The 16773-nt window shown below is 48.5% G+C and overlaps 1 protein-coding gene across 2 annotated transcripts; it reads left to right on the forward strand.

Annotated features, from left to right (window-relative positions):
- The first annotated feature begins 149 nt into the window (after window positions 1-149).
- CRAT (carnitine O-acetyltransferase) lies at window positions 150-16492 on the forward strand. Of its 2 annotated transcripts, none has more exons than XM_032130588.1 (15): window positions 150-443; window positions 2641-2743; window positions 3871-4134; window positions 4610-4728; window positions 6783-6836; window positions 7733-7898; window positions 8451-8625; window positions 9071-9249; window positions 10254-10354; window positions 10535-10657; window positions 11151-11273; window positions 11405-11540; window positions 11964-12042; window positions 12563-12700; window positions 13250-16492. In XM_032130588.1, exons 1-15 carry the CDS (start codon window positions 274-276, stop codon window positions 13363-13365), a joined length of 2046 nt encoding a protein of 681 aa, XP_031986479.1. In that variant the 5' UTR covers window positions 150-273; the 3' UTR covers window positions 13366-16492. The 2 variants fall into 2 exon arrangements, with proteins under 2 accessions (XP_031986479.1, XP_031986478.1); XM_032130587.1 differs by having other exon boundaries at window positions 153-443; window positions 11980-12042; window positions 13250-16286.
- Window positions 16493-16773: the final 281 nt, after the last annotated feature.

Genomic DNA, 16773 nt, shown 5'->3' on the forward strand with positions numbered 1-16773 from the left:
CGCGGGCCCGTCGTTCCCGGGGCTGCCGCACGGCGGAGCGGCTCCTGCCGGCCACCGTCGTGCCCACGCCGCCATGTTTGTGCAGGGCGCGGCCTCCGCTGCCCGCACAGCGGCGGGACGGGAGCGCGGAGGGAGCGGAGGCGCGGAGAGGCGAGCGGGAGGACCCTCCTCACCGCCCCCGGGAGAAGGCAGCGGAGAAAGGGGCTGTAATACGGCTCCGACACCGGTCGCGGCGCGCCCTCCGCTTAAAGCATCACTCTGCCCTTCTCAAAGATGGCAGGGCGGGCTTCGCCCTACTCCAGGATGGCGGCGGGGCGGCCCCGCCCCGGGGCGGTGGAGCGGCGGAGCGGCGGCGCCCGGTGCGGCCGGGGTGTCCTTGCGACGGGCCCGGGGTCCGGGGTCCGGGGCGCGGGGCCATGCTCGCCTGGGTGGCCAGGGCTGCGGTAAGAGCGACATCGGGAGGGGCGGCTCCGCCAGGACCGGCCGGGGACGGGGCGTGAGGTGGCGGCCGAGCGGGTCGAGGGTCCCTGCGCCGGGCGGGGCACAGGGCGGGAGGGCAGGCCCGGGTCCGTGCGGGACCTTCAGCTGGGGCAGGGCAGGCGGTGGCTCCCGGCGGTGCCACTGTCGTGTGCGGCCCCGCGCCCCAGCCTGGGGCACAAGCCCGGGTCCCCGGTCAGGGACGGGCGGGCGAGTGGTTCGGATGGGCTCGGTGTCACCTTCCCCGGGAGCGGGGCAGGGACCCTGCCGAAGTCAGTCCCCCAGGCCCGCTGGTGTCCTCCCGTGCCTGGCGGCAGCGTGCGCGCTGAAGCTGTCCGGGATGGAGATGACAGAGTCCCAAATTGTTACGTTTGGAAGGGATCTCTGGAGATCACGCAGTCCAACCCCCCCTGCCAGGGGTCACCTGGAGCAGGTGACACAGAAACGTGTCCAGGTGGGTTTGGAATATCTCCAGAGAGGGAGACTCCACGCCCTCCCTGAGCACAGTGCTCTGCCATCCCCAAGGTAAAAAAGTTATTCCACATGTTGAGGGCAGACTTCCTGTGTTTTTAGTTTATGGCCATTGCTGCCCCTCTTGTCACTGGGCACCACTGAAGAGAGTCTGGCACAACCGTCTTGACACCCACCTTGGTGATATTTATATGCATTGAGATTCCCTCTCAGCCTCCTCTTCAAGTTAAACAGGCTCAACTCCCACAGTCTCTCAGTCTCCTCATATGAGAGATGCTCAAGTCCCGTAATTATCTTTATGTCCTCTGCTGGACCCTCTCCAGCAGTACCTTGTCTTTCTTGTACTGAGATGTCCAGTTGGGGCTGCACAGCAGAAAGGTGGCTGCTGGACAGGGAGGGGCCAGGGAAGCCCAGGCAGACTGCATCGTTGGCTCCCAACGTGCCCATCCTGCACACACGGCAGAGCTGTCAGATCCCTGTCAGGCTTGGGAGCTGCTCACTGGGAGCAGTCCCTTACAGGTCCTGAGAGGAGGAGACAGAGCAGCAGGACAGCAACTACAGTGTGGATCCATTCCCAGAGTTACTGAGGGAGCAGGCAGAGCCAGTTGTCTCTGGGCTTAAGGGGTACTCCAGCTTCTGATTTAAAAATAAAAGACAAACCTCTGACATCCTAACACTCAATGCTGTGGCTGTGCTGAGAATCAGCTATGAAATTCCTCCTGCTCCCCGTGAGGTGGATTTCCTTTCCCACCAGCTTTGCAGGCTCTGGAAAAGGTCCTTTGCTGTGTGGGAACGTGGCTCGGCAGCGATGCCAGCCCATGGGCTGGCCCTCTCTGCACACCCTGCTCCACTGGTGTTCGTCTTCCTGCTGCTTGTGGGGAGGGGCAGGCTGTTCCCTCTGTTTGCTGTCAGCTGCCTCCTCGGCTCAGATCACTGTTCCTCCTCCTACCAAATCGTTGAGTTTAACTGCAAACCAAACAAGCAGGGGACAGCAAAGAGGGAAGATAAAAATGCATTCCACATTTTAACATTCAGTGGCTTCCCTGAGTTTGTTTTTGGATTTTCATTGTTACGCCATAGAAAATCTACAGCTGTTTGTTTGGAATCATCATACTCTATTCAACCTATGCAGACTGCACTCATCTACCCCTCAATTCATTAGACAGACACGAAGGAGGGGTTGAGATTCCTTGTGACTGCATGGCACTCTTATTGCCCTGCTGTGGAGTTACTTTTTGGTTGATTTTTTTTTAAGAGTTAACAACCCAGAACTCCCCAAAGTCTCAGCTTGCAATAATGACCACACATGCATGGGGAGTGAGGGCAGTTGAGATACTGCCCATGGTGCCATCTCCAGGACATAAACTGGGGTCTCTCCTGCCTTATATCCAGGTGTCTCTCCCAACAGCCATGGTAGTTTTGTGGTCCTGGCAAAGGCTGAGGGAACAACATCCCCAGCACCTCCCCCAGCACTTCTGCCCTGGCTGGAGCCCAGAGCTTAATCAGAGAGAGGCTCTGCCCAGGTATTGATCAGCACCACTGTTCAGAGCCACTGACAGTCAGGGCTGCTCAGAGAGGCACCTTCAGGGCAGTTGTCGCAAACCAACGGGCTCGTAAGTGCCAGCCCTTGAGCCCTCTGATCGGAGCAGTCATGTGGCAGTTGGCTAATGAGGTGACGCCCTGCACGGGCAGCACATTGTCAGGTGGAAGAGGAGACCCAGACAGGCCGAGGGAGAGGTTTACGGTCTTTTCTGTCCTACCAGCCATGGATAGGAAGCAGAAGCAAGCAGAGAAGGTACAGTATGCCCACGCTGCTGTGATCAACACCCTTCTCTTCTTCCCAGTCCCACTCTTTTTTCATGCTTCAAAAATTCCTCCTCCTGTTGTTTTTCTCATTCCTTCTCCAAACCTCAATCTCACAGCTCTTGCTAGGTTCCACAAAGAGCACAGGGCAGTTTCTGTGGGGGGCTTTGTCACCTTGTAGATTTAGCTCTTTCTTCTGTGTGCTTAACTGATGGGAGGAGGTATGGGGACAGCTATTTTCTCACTGCTTTGGAAGTCAAAGGGAATGTTCTCAGTGGCTTTGCATCCTCAGTACACTGACAATGCAAAGTCCAGAGTCCTGCAGGAGTGTCTGATTCAGTAGATCCATTGGAGAGGGAGGTGCAGAGGGAACTAGAAACCTTGAGAGTAATATTGAAACATCTTCAAGTTGAAGAATGTCCAACCCTGTTCATTCAAAAGGATGTTGTTACTCTTTTTGGGGAAAACTGGTGAGTTGACTTCCGGGCGAGCACTTGGGTTTGCTCTGTTTTATTTCTCCAGCCAGGGAGGTGGTTGGTACTTTCTAAGGCTTTTGCTCCCATGTGACCTGACTGGATGCCAGGAGCCTGTTGGCGTCAGCCCCAGTTTCCTGAACAGGCAGAGAAGAGGCATTTTAATCCTGCCCCAAACTTAGCTAGATTCTGCCTCCTCAAAGCCAGAAGGGTAGTTTGGTTTGGCACAAGGATTCTGCTTAACTTTTTAGCCTTATGCTGTTGTAAGAAATAATGAAAGTTTCTGATAGTACATAAGATGCTTATTTCTTTCACAACTTTCTTCCCACTTACCATGGGATGGGAGAGTTTGAATTTGTCCATCACATGGAGACTCTCAGCTGGAAGGTGTCCAGAGAGTGGGGACGTGTGTCATTATCCCAGCAGCTATTTCTCTGAGGAGCTGAGAATTGGTATCTTGGGAGATGGAGTTTCTCTTTCGCAGCTTTCCTGGATGTCCTGCACCCTCTCCAGCACACAGCTGTGCTCTGCTCCCAGGCTGGGACACCCATGTGCCCACAGAGAGGCTGGGATGGAGACTCCTGGATCCAGGTTGTTTGCTACCTCGGGGAAAGTTTTGTCTCGACATTTTCTCTGTGCTTTGCAGGCCAGGCCCTGTGGCCTGCTGAAGCCGACAGCTCTAGACAAGATCCCGGGCAGATTCCAGCTCCACCAGGAAGCACTGCCCCACCTGCCCGTGCCACCACTCCAGCAGACACTGGATCGGTACCTGCTGGCCCTGCAGCCCATCATCAGCCCCGAGGAGCTGAGCCACACACAGGAGCTGGTGGCTGAGTTCCGCAAGCCGGGAGGCGTTGGGGAGAGGCTGCAGAAAGGCCTGGAGAGAAGAGCCAGGAAAACAGAGAACTGGGTAGGTCAGGGCTCTGTCCCCAGCTCCGATTAGGGAGGGTGGAGGGCTGATGTGCACCTCTCCCCTGTCCTAGCTGCATCCACTGGGCACCTGTGCTTTAATGGCATCACCTTCGTGACCAGTTTGCTGCTGATCTCCCCAAGCTGTGCAAACTCCACACCAGGACTTGGGTGAGCAGAGAGATTATGGCAGAACAGGGAGTCACTGGCCCTGCCTGTGGCTGCTGAAGCCTTGAACCTGTCTGCATCACACAGCTGCCCCAAGAAGTTGAAGGAAACCCTCTGCTCAAGCCCTGCACCAAAAGCCCCCCATGCCTTGCTCAAATCCTCCTCTCCCCTTCCATGTGCATAGCACAAACCCCACACACTTTGTTTGCAAAGTGTGGGACAGAACTGGGGGAAGGATGCTGAGACCCATCAGCCACGCTTGGGTTGGACAGCAGCAGTTCCCTGCACGTTTTCTTTCTCCATCCCAGCTCTCAGACTGGTGGCTGAAGACAGCTTACCTGGAATATCGCCTGCCAGTTGTGGTCCACTCCAGCCCAGGCGTGGTTTTACCTAAGCAGGATTTTCTGGATCGACAAGGTCAGCTCAGGTAAAGTCCTTTTCTACCTTCCCTTAGGTTATAGGTGGGATGAGCTTTCTGTGCTGAACAGGGATGAGGGTATTAAGGCAGATTGGGAAAGAGTAATTACTATGTGGTCCCCAGGTCTGAGCTGTCTGTGCTGTAAGAAAACTCCTGGTTGCACCAGACTATAAATATTTAATCAGGAGAGAAAGAGTCCAGTGGTTCAGGTATTAAACAGGGACTGAAAAACTACATTTAGGTCTTTGCTCAAGCACAGATCTTCACTGCAAAATGGTCCCATCACTGGCTGGAGACATTGTGAGGATGTACTGGAAGCACTATGATTGTATGTGCAGTTAAAGGAGACATAAAAAGTAGCCCAGGCATGTAAAGGAGATCACCCAGAAATGCCTCTGGAGTTTGCTAGTTTATAGGGATGGGGGAGCTTGACAGGGACTGTCCCCTATTGTGTCATTTCACTTGTGATTTATGGTTTGGGAAACTTCACAGTGACCAGCCTTCCCACTGTGAGCTTTTCCTTGAAATCAGACCCTGCCATGCCCTCTTGTCCTCGTGGGCTCCCTTTAATTTTTAACCACTGCTAGGAGTGTGGTGAATCCACCTGCAAAACTTTAGCACTGACCTTTACACAGTTACCTTTGCCACAGTTACCAGTCAGCACTGCCCTGGCAGACTAAAAGTACCAGGGGATCAGTGAGGCTGGGAACAAATCCTCCCTCCCACTGTCTGATACACCTCAGCAGAGGATAAGCCTTATGACAGTGCAAGAGTACACAAACGTCTTTGAAAGCTGTCATATTATTGACTCTTAAGTTTTCCAAATAATCTGGAGAACTGCCAGTGCCCAACCAGTGGAATTCATCAGTTGCATAAAAATGTGGGCTCCTGTGTGAAATACAATCTGAATGTGTGTTTGGGTAGTCTGTGGCTGCACAAAGAAGTTTGACAGTGCAGCTTGAAATTAAAGCTTCCAAAAGCAGAAAGCAAATTTGGGAATTGGTGCTTTTCTACTCCTTAACCTGTCAAAACTGCTGGCTGAAAGCAAGTTGACCAACCTCTCCCATCTCCTTGAGCCCAAACTCCAGGCTGTTCATTCTCTGGAAATGGCTCTCTCACTGGTGTTTCCCTCAGGTTCTGCAATAACGCTGAGAAATTTTCATTGAAAACTGCTTTGCAGAATGTCTCATTAAACAGAACCCTTAGGTTCCTGGAGTTGTGCCCACTGATCTTTCCTAGGGATGGGTAGGCTGAGCTAATCTAAAGGACACTGCCTGCAAATGCCGAATGCTGGCACCACAACTCAGCCAACCACAACCTCCTGTCCCAGTGGCCTCCTGCCTCCTTCATGGAGAGGTGAGACCTCCCATGTCAGAGAAGGCTGATCTGTCACTCCCAGATAAGCAGTTTGATGTGGCTTGTCACAACCCTGCTGGGAGCTGGCATTGGCAGTGTTTGAGTTGATCTTGGTAAGCACAACACCTCAGTGTCCACATGTGGCACATCTGCCTTTGTTTCCAAGCACCCGATGCCAGAGGAAGGTTCTCTGGAGTTGTGTTAGCAGCAGGATGTTCACTGGGGTAGGAACTCAGTCAGCAGTGGTGTCTTGAATGCAGGGAGAAACAGCTGCATCTTGGCTTGACACTCCAAGGTGGCCCCTGGCCAGGGAAGGGCAGAAATCCCCTTCTCTTGGTGCTGTTTTAATGCCGAGAATCAGAACTCAGATGTGATAAAATCGTAACACATCAGTAGCAAACGCTGCTGTTAGAGGGTCATTACTGCATGACTGAATCCTGCTTTCTTGCAAGCTGTCCAGAATTCCTTGGCTGTAGAGTAAGACACATTAAAAAAGAAAGTGCCACATGGTAGGACTATCCAGCAATCTCAAATCACAGCCCAGAGTGGCTGTATCATTGAACCAGAGATGGGCACAATGGGGGCTTGGCAGAAAGGCTGAGCTTTCTGAGGAGCAGAGAACAGCTCTGCTAATCCTCCTCAGCTCGTCCCTCAGCCCCAGACAGTCTGTGCTTGATCTCAGCTTGCTACCTTTGGTATTTTTCCAGGTTTGCTGCCAAGCTGATCGAGGGTATCCTGGATTTCAAGTCCATGATTGACAAGTGAGTTACTGACCCTCCTGACAGCTCACACAGCTTCCTTACTGTCAGAGAGAGGCTGAGCCTTGTCCATAAATCTCCCTTCCACGTAGAAAGGCAAGAGATGACGGCACATATTTGAAGAGAGATACTGTAATGGCCAGCACTGCTCACTGTCACAGTCCCCTCCACTGGAAAAAAGCAAACTTACTCTTCCATCTTCACATTGTTTACTTTAATGCTTTCATTGGCATCTGAAACGTGCTTGGAGGGAGCAAGCACAACTGACAGTCCCATGGAGCTTTGCACTTCTGTTTGCTCACAGGACAAGCTACAGCTCAGGCAGCAGGAATTTGAGTCTCTAATTTTGGGTTCCTGGTGTTTCTCATCTCCCAGCTAGATGGGATGAGCTCTAGAGAAATTTGTTCCTCTCTTACCCTTTTTCTTTTGGTCACCAGCAAATCTCTGCTGGACATGCCTTATTTAAGGTCCAAAAATATGCTTACCAACACCAACAGTCAGACAAGGTTCAGGGTAGTTGGAATATGACTGCAGAAGCGAGTGATTGAGCCGCTGCCTAGTTCGTGAGTCACAGCAGCACATCAGACACTCGTCACTCAGCCCTACAGCCATAGAGTAGGTCCAGAGATCTGATTCTCTGGTGTCACAGAAAGGACAGTTTTTTCCCCTTCCCAAATGAAAGGCCAGCAAACAGACATTTTTTGTAGCCCGTACTAAGAAAGCTGATAGGAATGGGGAAGGACAGCCCCTTTTTTATGCCACCAACACCTTTAGGTTTTGTGCGAGGGAGGGAGTGCGTGCAGCTATAGGGCTGAGCCTGTGCCCCATGTGGGGAGCACAGGCCTGCTCACACTGATCTGTTTTCTCTCTCCTTCCTCCTTACTTTGCTGTGTCTCCAGTGAGACCCTTCCAGTGGAGTACATGGGTGGGAAGCCCCTCTGCATGAACCAGTACTACCAGATCCTCTCCTCCTGCCGCATTCCCGGGCCCAAGCGGGACTCCATTGTCAACTATGCCAAAGGCAAAAAGCAGTCCAGGCACATCACAGTGGTTCACAACTTCCAGGTAGGGGAGCTGCTGGGCTTTCAAGATTTGTTGAGATGCAGCTGTCCCTTTCACTAGCTGTTATCCAGAGGGAAGGGAATAACAAAGTCTCTGCCCACAAGCTTTGCCTCACCAGGGATTTGTTCCTGCTCCCTTTATCCCCTTTGCCTAGCTACAGAATTGACATGGGTAAGCAACAGACTAGAGGCAGAAAAATGCTGTCTTCTGCTGTTTCTTGTCCCTGCAATTCCTGTCTCCCAAAGATCATGTCTGCAACTGGAAACTGAAAGAGGAAATTGGATAACAAACACTCCCACTGCAGCTTAGTCTCAGAAACAGGAATTCCTCATTGGCCCTTGTTACTATGGCTTCATAAAACCAGGACTGTATTTATGCCCTGCAAGGGAAGCTGGACTTGGGTCTCTCAATTCTGAGCATCCTTCAAAGGTCTTGCAAGCTAAGTTCTTAGGCCAGGTCTTACCTTCTCAAAGTAGCTGTTCCTGGTTTCTGGGGTTGGACAATAATGATCTCTCATGTTCTGTCTCTGTCTTTGCCTGCTCTTCTCACCTTCAGTTCTTTGAGCTGGATGTTTACAACAGTGATGGATCTCCCCTTACTGCTGACCAGCTCTTCATTCAGCTGGAGAAGATTTGGAACACCTCCCTCCAAACAAACAAAGAACCTATTGGGATCCTCACCACCAATCACCGAAACAGCTGGGCAAAAGCCTACAACAACCTCCTGAAAGGTCTGTAGAGCCCCTAATACACAAGTGTTAATAAACACTGCAGATCCTTGAACAACAAACCTCACCACTGTGCTCTGCTCAGTTCTTTCCTCTGGAAGCTTGTTTTGGACACATAACATGAGCTTTCCACCTTAAAGAAACAATCATTACAATCTATTGTAATTTTTGGGTTGGAAGGTACAGATTCAAAGTGTGAAGTGTAGTGAAATCCCAGAGTTTGTTGCCTTGCAATGGAGAGGATGTAAGAAAAGTGAAAAAAGGAGGGTGAATGCAGCATGTTCACACCTGTAACAACCCAGCTGGCTGCAATTTTAATAGCTCTGGACACCCCCAGTGAGGTACAGTGGGAACCCAACACTGCATCCTTCAAACCCACTCTTTCAAATTTCAATCTCCTTCCAATGACACAACTCCCTCTCTTACTCGTGGTTCATTTCTCTCACAGATAAGACCAACAAGGAATCCGTGCGTGCGATTGAGAAGAGCATCTGCACCGTGTGCCTGGATGCCCCCATGCCCCGGGTGTCCGAGGACATCTACAAAAGCCGCGTGGCCGCGCAGATGCTGCACGGTGGCGGCAGCCGCTTGAACAGCGGCAACCGATGGTTCGACAAAACCCTGCAGGTAAGAGCTAATGCTCTAAAGGTGCTGAAGAGATGGCTCTGGAAATGTTTCCTGAGAGTAAAAAGTCAAAAAAAATCCCAGGAACCTTTTGCAGGCAAGGTTCTCATGTCAAGAGAGTGGAAAAACAAGGGAGACAAGGAGTGGTGTCTGACAGCATGAGATCCTGTGGTTCCCCCTGCAGTCACCAGCATTCATTGCTGCCTCAGGGACTTGTTTCTTTTCTGCCTCTGCCCAAGTTTATTCAGTGCAGCAGGTCTTTGTGTTCCTTACAAATCAATTTTCTGCCTGCGGTGAACAATGCCTCCTCTGCTCGGAGGCAGCCCAAACGATGGGAGGTCTGTTCCTTGGATCTCCTCCAGGCTTGTCACTTTTCCTGGTTCTGCCAGAAGCTGCCCAATGGCATTTTGTTTTGTATTTTGAAACATGCAACTGCCACCCCACAGCATCCCTCTGATCTCTTCTCCATTCAGTCTTGTCAAGATCCTTCAATAGCAGCTGCTGTTGGAGCTTTTCCTTCATTAGTTGGTATATCCTGGCTTGCAGATTGTAGCAATGGTGCTTTAGAGGACTCTCCTTGTACCTGCTGAACTCTTCATAGTGTTTTCAGCTGGTTTGTTCCTATTTGGAACTCTTCACCAGTGGGATAAAGTTCAGATGTTGCAGCTGATTGAAAAGAATGGGTAAGCCAGCATGTGGTGATGTTACTCCTGTACTGTGAGTGCATCTCAGTAAATCAGAACCATTGAACCTCTGTATCGCCAAAGCACTGAGCACACCAATATGTCAGGCACACCCTTACCCAGGGAATTTTGCAGAACTCTTAACAGTGCTCTCAGATCTTCTGCACCTCCTGAAAGGCTTCCACTGCTGTCCTGCTAAAGGAGACCTTTCGGTGTGCAAGGACAGGCTCTGATACAGACAGGGAGACACTGAGGTCTCTCCGGGTATCTCGTGCCTCACACACTGCCTGTCTTCAACGCTGTCCTCTCGTGCTTCTCTCCCAGTTCATCATTGCTGAAGATGGCTCCTGTGGTCTCGTATATGAGCATGCTCCCTCCGAAGGCCCACCCATCGTTTCTCTTCTGGATCACATTGTGGAGTTCACGTGAGTCCTGCCCCTGCTTTTCCTCAGCGTTGGAGATCCCTTATTGGCACTGTGAGGGGTTTGTCGGGCTGTGACCAGTGTCACCGTTAGGGAAGATCTCCTGTGCATTTCTATGCTCTGGCATTCCTAGCTGAGCCTCATGCCAAAGGTCTGGTCAAACAGAACCATTTCTCTGTGCAGGAAGAAACCTGAGGAGGTGGTCAAATCCTCCATGGTTCCTCTGCCAATGCCCAAAAAGCTGCGGTTTAACATCACCCCAGAAATCAAGAACGACATAGAGAAGGCAAAGCAAAACCTCAACATGTGAGTATGAAGCAGTGGAGAGCTGGGTGGGTGACCGAAAGAGTAATTCATGCCCCCCTTTGGAGCATGCCAGTGGTTTAAATGAGGCTTTCCCCACTGCAGCCAGGGAGTTTTCCTGGTGACTTCTGGGGTCAACAGCATTAAGCTGAGCTGAAAAGCACTGCCAGGAATAAGGTCAGAGGTGCTGACCTGGTTATTACTTATTCATCCCATTTGCTGAGAAAGAGCAAGGCTGTACTGGATCCAGCTAAGAATACTGGAGCATGAACACACACATGACCATCTAACCTAGTGAAGTTTTTCAGCAGTGGCCAAGAATTCTTACCTCTGTGGTGCTGCCCAAAGAGATCCACGTGTGCTGGAGCTCTCTGTCCCTGCATAGGTCAGATCCAGATGGTCTGTTCCCTCTGAGCCTTGTGAAAGCAAATCCATTCCTCTGTGTTACAAGAATGAGCAACAAGCAAAGGAACAGTTCCTCTTTCTTTCCTTGTAGAATGGTTGAAGATCTGGATATCAAAGTCATGGTCTTTCATCAGTTTGGGAAAGGTTTCCCCAAGTCAGAGAAGATAAGCCCTGATGCTTTTATCCAGCTGGCCTTGCAGCTGGCATACTTCAGGTAAGACCACCCATAGGTCATTCCTCAGCCTCCTCACTGACAGACTCAAACACATGAGCTTGATAAAGGTGGCACAGACAAGGCTTTTCCAGCGCAGACTCACTTGTGTGGCTTTCTCCTCCCTGTCCCAGGATGTATGGCCATGCCTGTGCCACGTACGAGAGCGCGTCACTGAGGATGTTCCGCCTGGGCCGCACCGACACCATTCGCTCCACCTCTGTGGACTCCCTCAAGTTTGTGCAATCCATGGACAGCCCTGACAAATCGGTGAGGATCTCAAAGAAGTGGAGTAAGAGGAATCCAGAAAAAACTTATTTGGCTAACCCTGTGTCATCTGGTTTCAGCTATGGAGGACTGCACCCCATATTCAACTATACCATAGCTTGCAGTATCTTTACACATCAGGGGTTTAATTTAACTTTTCCTTCACATGTACTGAAAGCCTGGGAAACATCATGTGGCTGTTTCTTAGCCCACCAAAAAGTCCCCTGTAAGTCTGTTCAGCTACTCAAACTAAGTTCTGCTACTGATGGATGAACTCCATTCAGAATGAAGTAATGCTGACAAACAAAATGATGTAAAAATTAATTCTAGTAAATATTAGTTTCATGCACACACAAGGCAGAAATGTCCTCCATCCTAGAGAACAGCCAAAATTAGGTTCTCCATTCAGCAAAAAAACCTAAACAGATCTGTGTGTTCTCAGGACCAGGAGAAAGCAGACCTGCTGAGGAGAGCCACACAGGCCCACAGGGAATACACAGACATGGTGAGTGTCCTCTCTGCAGCCAGGCTTGGGGGTTTACCCAGCAAATGAGAGTTCTGGGAAAGACAAGACCTTAACACCTTTTGCTTCTGACAAAGCAGTGCGGCTATTAGTGTTGCAAAGGTCTGACTCTGATCTGACAGTGCTCTACAGCCACAGACTGAATCCTCTCTAGCTGGTGTGTTAAGTGTCCCTTGTGACTGGCCTAACGGAAAGAATCAAATACTAAAATAGCTTCATTTCTTACCATCATTGTTGCTGATAAATGCCAAAGTTGAACGGCGAGCGCTTAAACCAGAGGGAGTCCACGGGCAGGAACTGTAAGATGATTGTTTCTGCTGGTATGTTTAATTTCACAGTCCTTATGAACAAGACTACTGGTCTTAAAGGCAAGATCTAGTTTCCTTCTAACTTTAAACATTTAGAGACTTTTTAGAAGTGTTCTTTTCTTTAACCCAAAGAAATAGTTTTGCTCACTTGCTGCTGGCCTGGCTTTCATCTGTCCATCCTCCCTTCCCTCCAGGCCATACGGGGCAATGCAATAGACCGGCACCTCTTGGGACTGAAGCTCCAGGCAATCGAGGACCTGGTGAGCATGCCCGAGCTCTTCATGGACACAGCCTATGCTGTTGCAATGCACTTCAATCTCTCAACCAGCCAGGTACAACTCATCTGAGCCAGCAGTGCTGTTTCTTTTCATGCCTTCCTTCTCCACATTTCTCTTCAGTTCCTTTCTGTTAGAAACTCATCTACATTGGGGTCAGAAATTTGTAAGCTTGCTGCCAATCCCGCAAAGCTACAGATCTGATCTTACAGCTGCCACAGTCCCTCACAGACATGTAGAACACTAACATAACCGAAGCTAGGATCACCAAGAGCGTTTGGTGTCTAAATCCAAGTGAGATCAATGAAGTCAGCAGCCAGAACAGCTTTGTATTAAGTGCTGTGCTCTGATTCTTACTGAATAAGTCTACTTGTGACTTACTACAAGCTTACCCTGGGGAGAAGCACTCCTTTGCAAATGCAGAGGAAAACACATTGCTGCTAAATGGTAGGATCCAGCTCGTGTGTGGTGGGAGGTGAGGCTGACCAAAGGCCCTTCTGGAGCAGTTTAATGAGATGAGTTTCCTCTGTTGACAGAGCTGTTTGCATTTGGTAGCTTCATTTTTCTCTGACTGGTCAGCAGGTTTTAATCACATTGTCTCCACAGGTCCCAGCCAAGACAGATTGTGTGATGTGTTTTGGTCCCGTGGTTCCAGATGGCTATGGAGTCTGTTACAACCCTATGGAGGAACACATCAACTTTGCAGTTTCAGCCTTCAATAGCTGTGCTGACACAAACGCAGCCCGCATGGCACATTATCTTGAGAAAGCACTGCTAGACATGAGGTTCTTGCTCCAGGCAGCTCCCAAATCCAAACTGTAAGAGGGAAACCCCCCAGTTAAACGGGCTATCCCTGATGCACTGAAGCTCCCAGTTCCTCAGAAAATGATTGAGAGAACAGCTTGCCCTGGAACCTAAGAAGATATCTAGCATTTGTTTTCAGCAAGATGTTACAGAATAGTCACCCCGCAGATATCAGACTGCTGTAGTGAGAGGAAACAGTCTCAACCAAAGCAGAACTGACAGGGCCTCTCCCATCAATGCAAAGTGCACCTTCCTGTCCTCAAAGAGGACTCAAATATGACTTTTATGAAAATTACTGTAAGGGAATACAGAAAGCACAGTCCTTACCAGTATCTAAATCCATTTGGTGAGGAAGGTAGTTCTTGTCCAGGAAAAGCAGGGAATGTTTATTGTATGACAGAACTACTGTAAGACCAAGTCTTTTTCCTGGTTTCATCTCCTGAAGAACATCTTCCAAACTTGACTGAAGATTTTTCTACTGCTCCAGCAAAACTTCATCACTGAACTTCAGCAAGGGGAGAAGGAAGTTAAGCCAGAGCAGATCCAGTCTCGTTAGAGCACACTGCACTACTTATCCCAGGCACTCCAGCCAGTACAGGCTTTACAGGAATGTTCCCTTCCCCTTGTTCAGGATACTGGGATCTCCTTTTTCTTACACTGACCCTCTTAACAATAGAATATGATGTGCTACAAACTAAGGTGATTTTTACTGTTTCAGGTTATTTTTGTTGTTGTTCTTGCACTGGGCTTTTTGTTAAGCTTCCTGCCATGGTCCTACCATTGATCTTCCAGCTCAGCCTAAAGCTTTTTCCCCATAAAGCTTCTACAAAACTCTCCTCACGCAAGTTTTGCCAGCTTTGGCTTTATGTACCTTCACATCTGCAGAGATGGGAAGGGATTTCCTATGCATTTGGCAGTACACTTGCTCCATGGTACCTTTCTTTGGAGCTGAGGAAAAGAAAAAGATGCTGACTCTGTTTACTAACCAGAAGGCCACATGCCTGATGTCCTTCAGGATACACACATTAACCCAATGTGATTTTATACCTTGCTTTCAGAAACAGCCTTTTTGTGCACAACGTTATGCCTGAGCTGTGGACAAATAAGGATGTTTCTGATCAGGAACTCTAGAACATACTTCCATTCCTGGCCCACAGTTAAAATCTTGTAAAAGCCAAAGGAAAAACAGCTGCAGAATCACCCTTCTTTCACATCACTCTGCTTCAACAAGGCAGGAAATCTTGAAAAACAGGAAGAAAGCTGAGTACACATGGACCCTGTAGGTGTTTCTGCATGGTGGCAGCCACTGTTCCTGCAGTAACAGCACAGCACCTTTTCTGCCCCTCTGAGGAGTTATTTCTTACTGAAATATTACTCCAATTCGTGCCAGCTTTATTGTGTGAGAGAATGATCTCATGATCCTGTTTTCATGTTCAGTTGACAAACTTGAGACAGTAAAAGATTATATATAAACATTAACATACAATGGTAGCATAGTATGTACTTCCAACCAATCTGTCAGAACCCAAGCTCCTGACTACACTTTTATTTAGTAAAACCGTATGGTAATAAGGAATTGTAGTGCTATTTCTGCAGTAGGAATTCTGTATTTAAATTTCACACCCTTCAAGATGTGTCTGCTGGGACATCACCATAAACAAGAAGCATTAGGAGTGTGATGGCCTGTTTTGTTAAGAGGAAAATAATTGCAAGGGACATGATCAAAGTGCCTTGATGAACATATATGAAGAAATTTGCACTAAAGCTGTTTAAAGAAGAAGAAATCATTCTAATTTGTCTCTCAAAAGATACAAGCCAATGCTTTGGCGTTTTTTTTTTTTTCCTGAAAGGATGTTATTTCAAAGCTTCTATCTCATACCTACTAACAAACCTTAAAAGAGGAAAATTTAACTGAAACTCACCTGCACAGCCAGTGATTGTATGAACTGCCACTTTCACATCATCTACATGGATTTAGTTGATCTTTTAGAAGAATCTTGAATGGAGTGAGACAGCCTAAAAACATGAATAGGAGCACTACAAACCTGCAAGCAGAAACCCCTGGTCTGGTGACTCCTCTGTATCAATGAGACTGAAAACTGCAAGAGGATACTCAGTATTATCAAACTCTAAGTGATTGTGTAAATACTACAGACAAGAACAAACCTTACTGGAATAACATCTGGATTTATGGAGCCTTTTACATGGAAAAAATATTCCTTTTGCCAAAGTAATCCTCCCCCCATACTGAATCAGCCTCTGTTGCCAGAGGATGAGTTATTTTTCCATGTCTGCAATGCCTTCAAGCACAAGTAGTGCCACTGAAGTATTTGAGACTGGCCCTTTTCCACTTCTGTCTCAAAGGGGAAGGCTCTCAAAGCAAAGTGCCTATTAAAGATTAAGCATAAGCATGTGCTGCTGAAGACTGTACCTCAGAAGATGGGATTGACCTATTCTGGATCTAAATCTGGATATCCCACTAGCTTCAGCAGCATACAGCTGCAAGGAGCAGACTGTCACACTGAAAGAGATACGAGATTCATAAACCACTTAATGCATCCTTACTGATACACAGAGCTGAAATTCAGATGAATGAGGCTGATTTTTAAAGTGCTTGAAAGGACACTAAAATCATTACAAGTTTTTTTTCCTTTTAAAAGTCTTTTCTTGTGGTACAAGTTCTAAAATGTGATGTCCTTCTGGTTCGTATCTTCTAGATTTTTTCAGTGTTGACTTACTGAATACTGTTCTCCTTGTTTCTGATTGTTTTATCAAGAGATGTCCATTGTCTTAAAGGCACATTAAGTAGAAGAAACTAAAGCTCCAGAAGAACTACTGATTTGGAATAAATTATTTCAGAAATTCACAGACTGAAAATATTCAGATAACTCTTGGGGTATGAGTGCAATTTTTGACACAGCCTGGTAGTGTTGCATGTTTTGCTGGTTAGCTGTGTTAAGTACTGTTGGGTGGTGGGATCCATGTCATGCAAAGTTTGGAAACGTTCATTGAATAAACTGAGACACAATAAACAGATAAATGCTACAAAAAGGCTTAAAATTCTTTGAACTGCAGAAGTTATATAACTGCCCTTATTGGGAGGATGTTTGTGTGGGAACAGCAAGAACAGTGAACCACAGCATTCTGTCACCTTCCTTTTATTGTCACATCTCCATCCAGCCCCCTTGAGTACAGGGGAGGAAGGGAAAGCATCTGCTTGCAAAGCCACATATTCCAAAGAAAATACTCCATTTCAGAAAACTAGTGGCAGGAGACTTCATACAAGTATAGGATAATAAGGCAGAGCTCAAATCTTTTTCCTGCAC

The sequence above is a fragment of the Corvus moneduloides genome, chromosome 21 (genome assembly GCF_009650955.1).
Source record: "Corvus moneduloides isolate bCorMon1 chromosome 21, bCorMon1.pri, whole genome shotgun sequence".
In the NCBI taxonomy this organism is placed as follows: domain Eukaryota; kingdom Metazoa; phylum Chordata; class Aves; order Passeriformes; family Corvidae; genus Corvus; species Corvus moneduloides.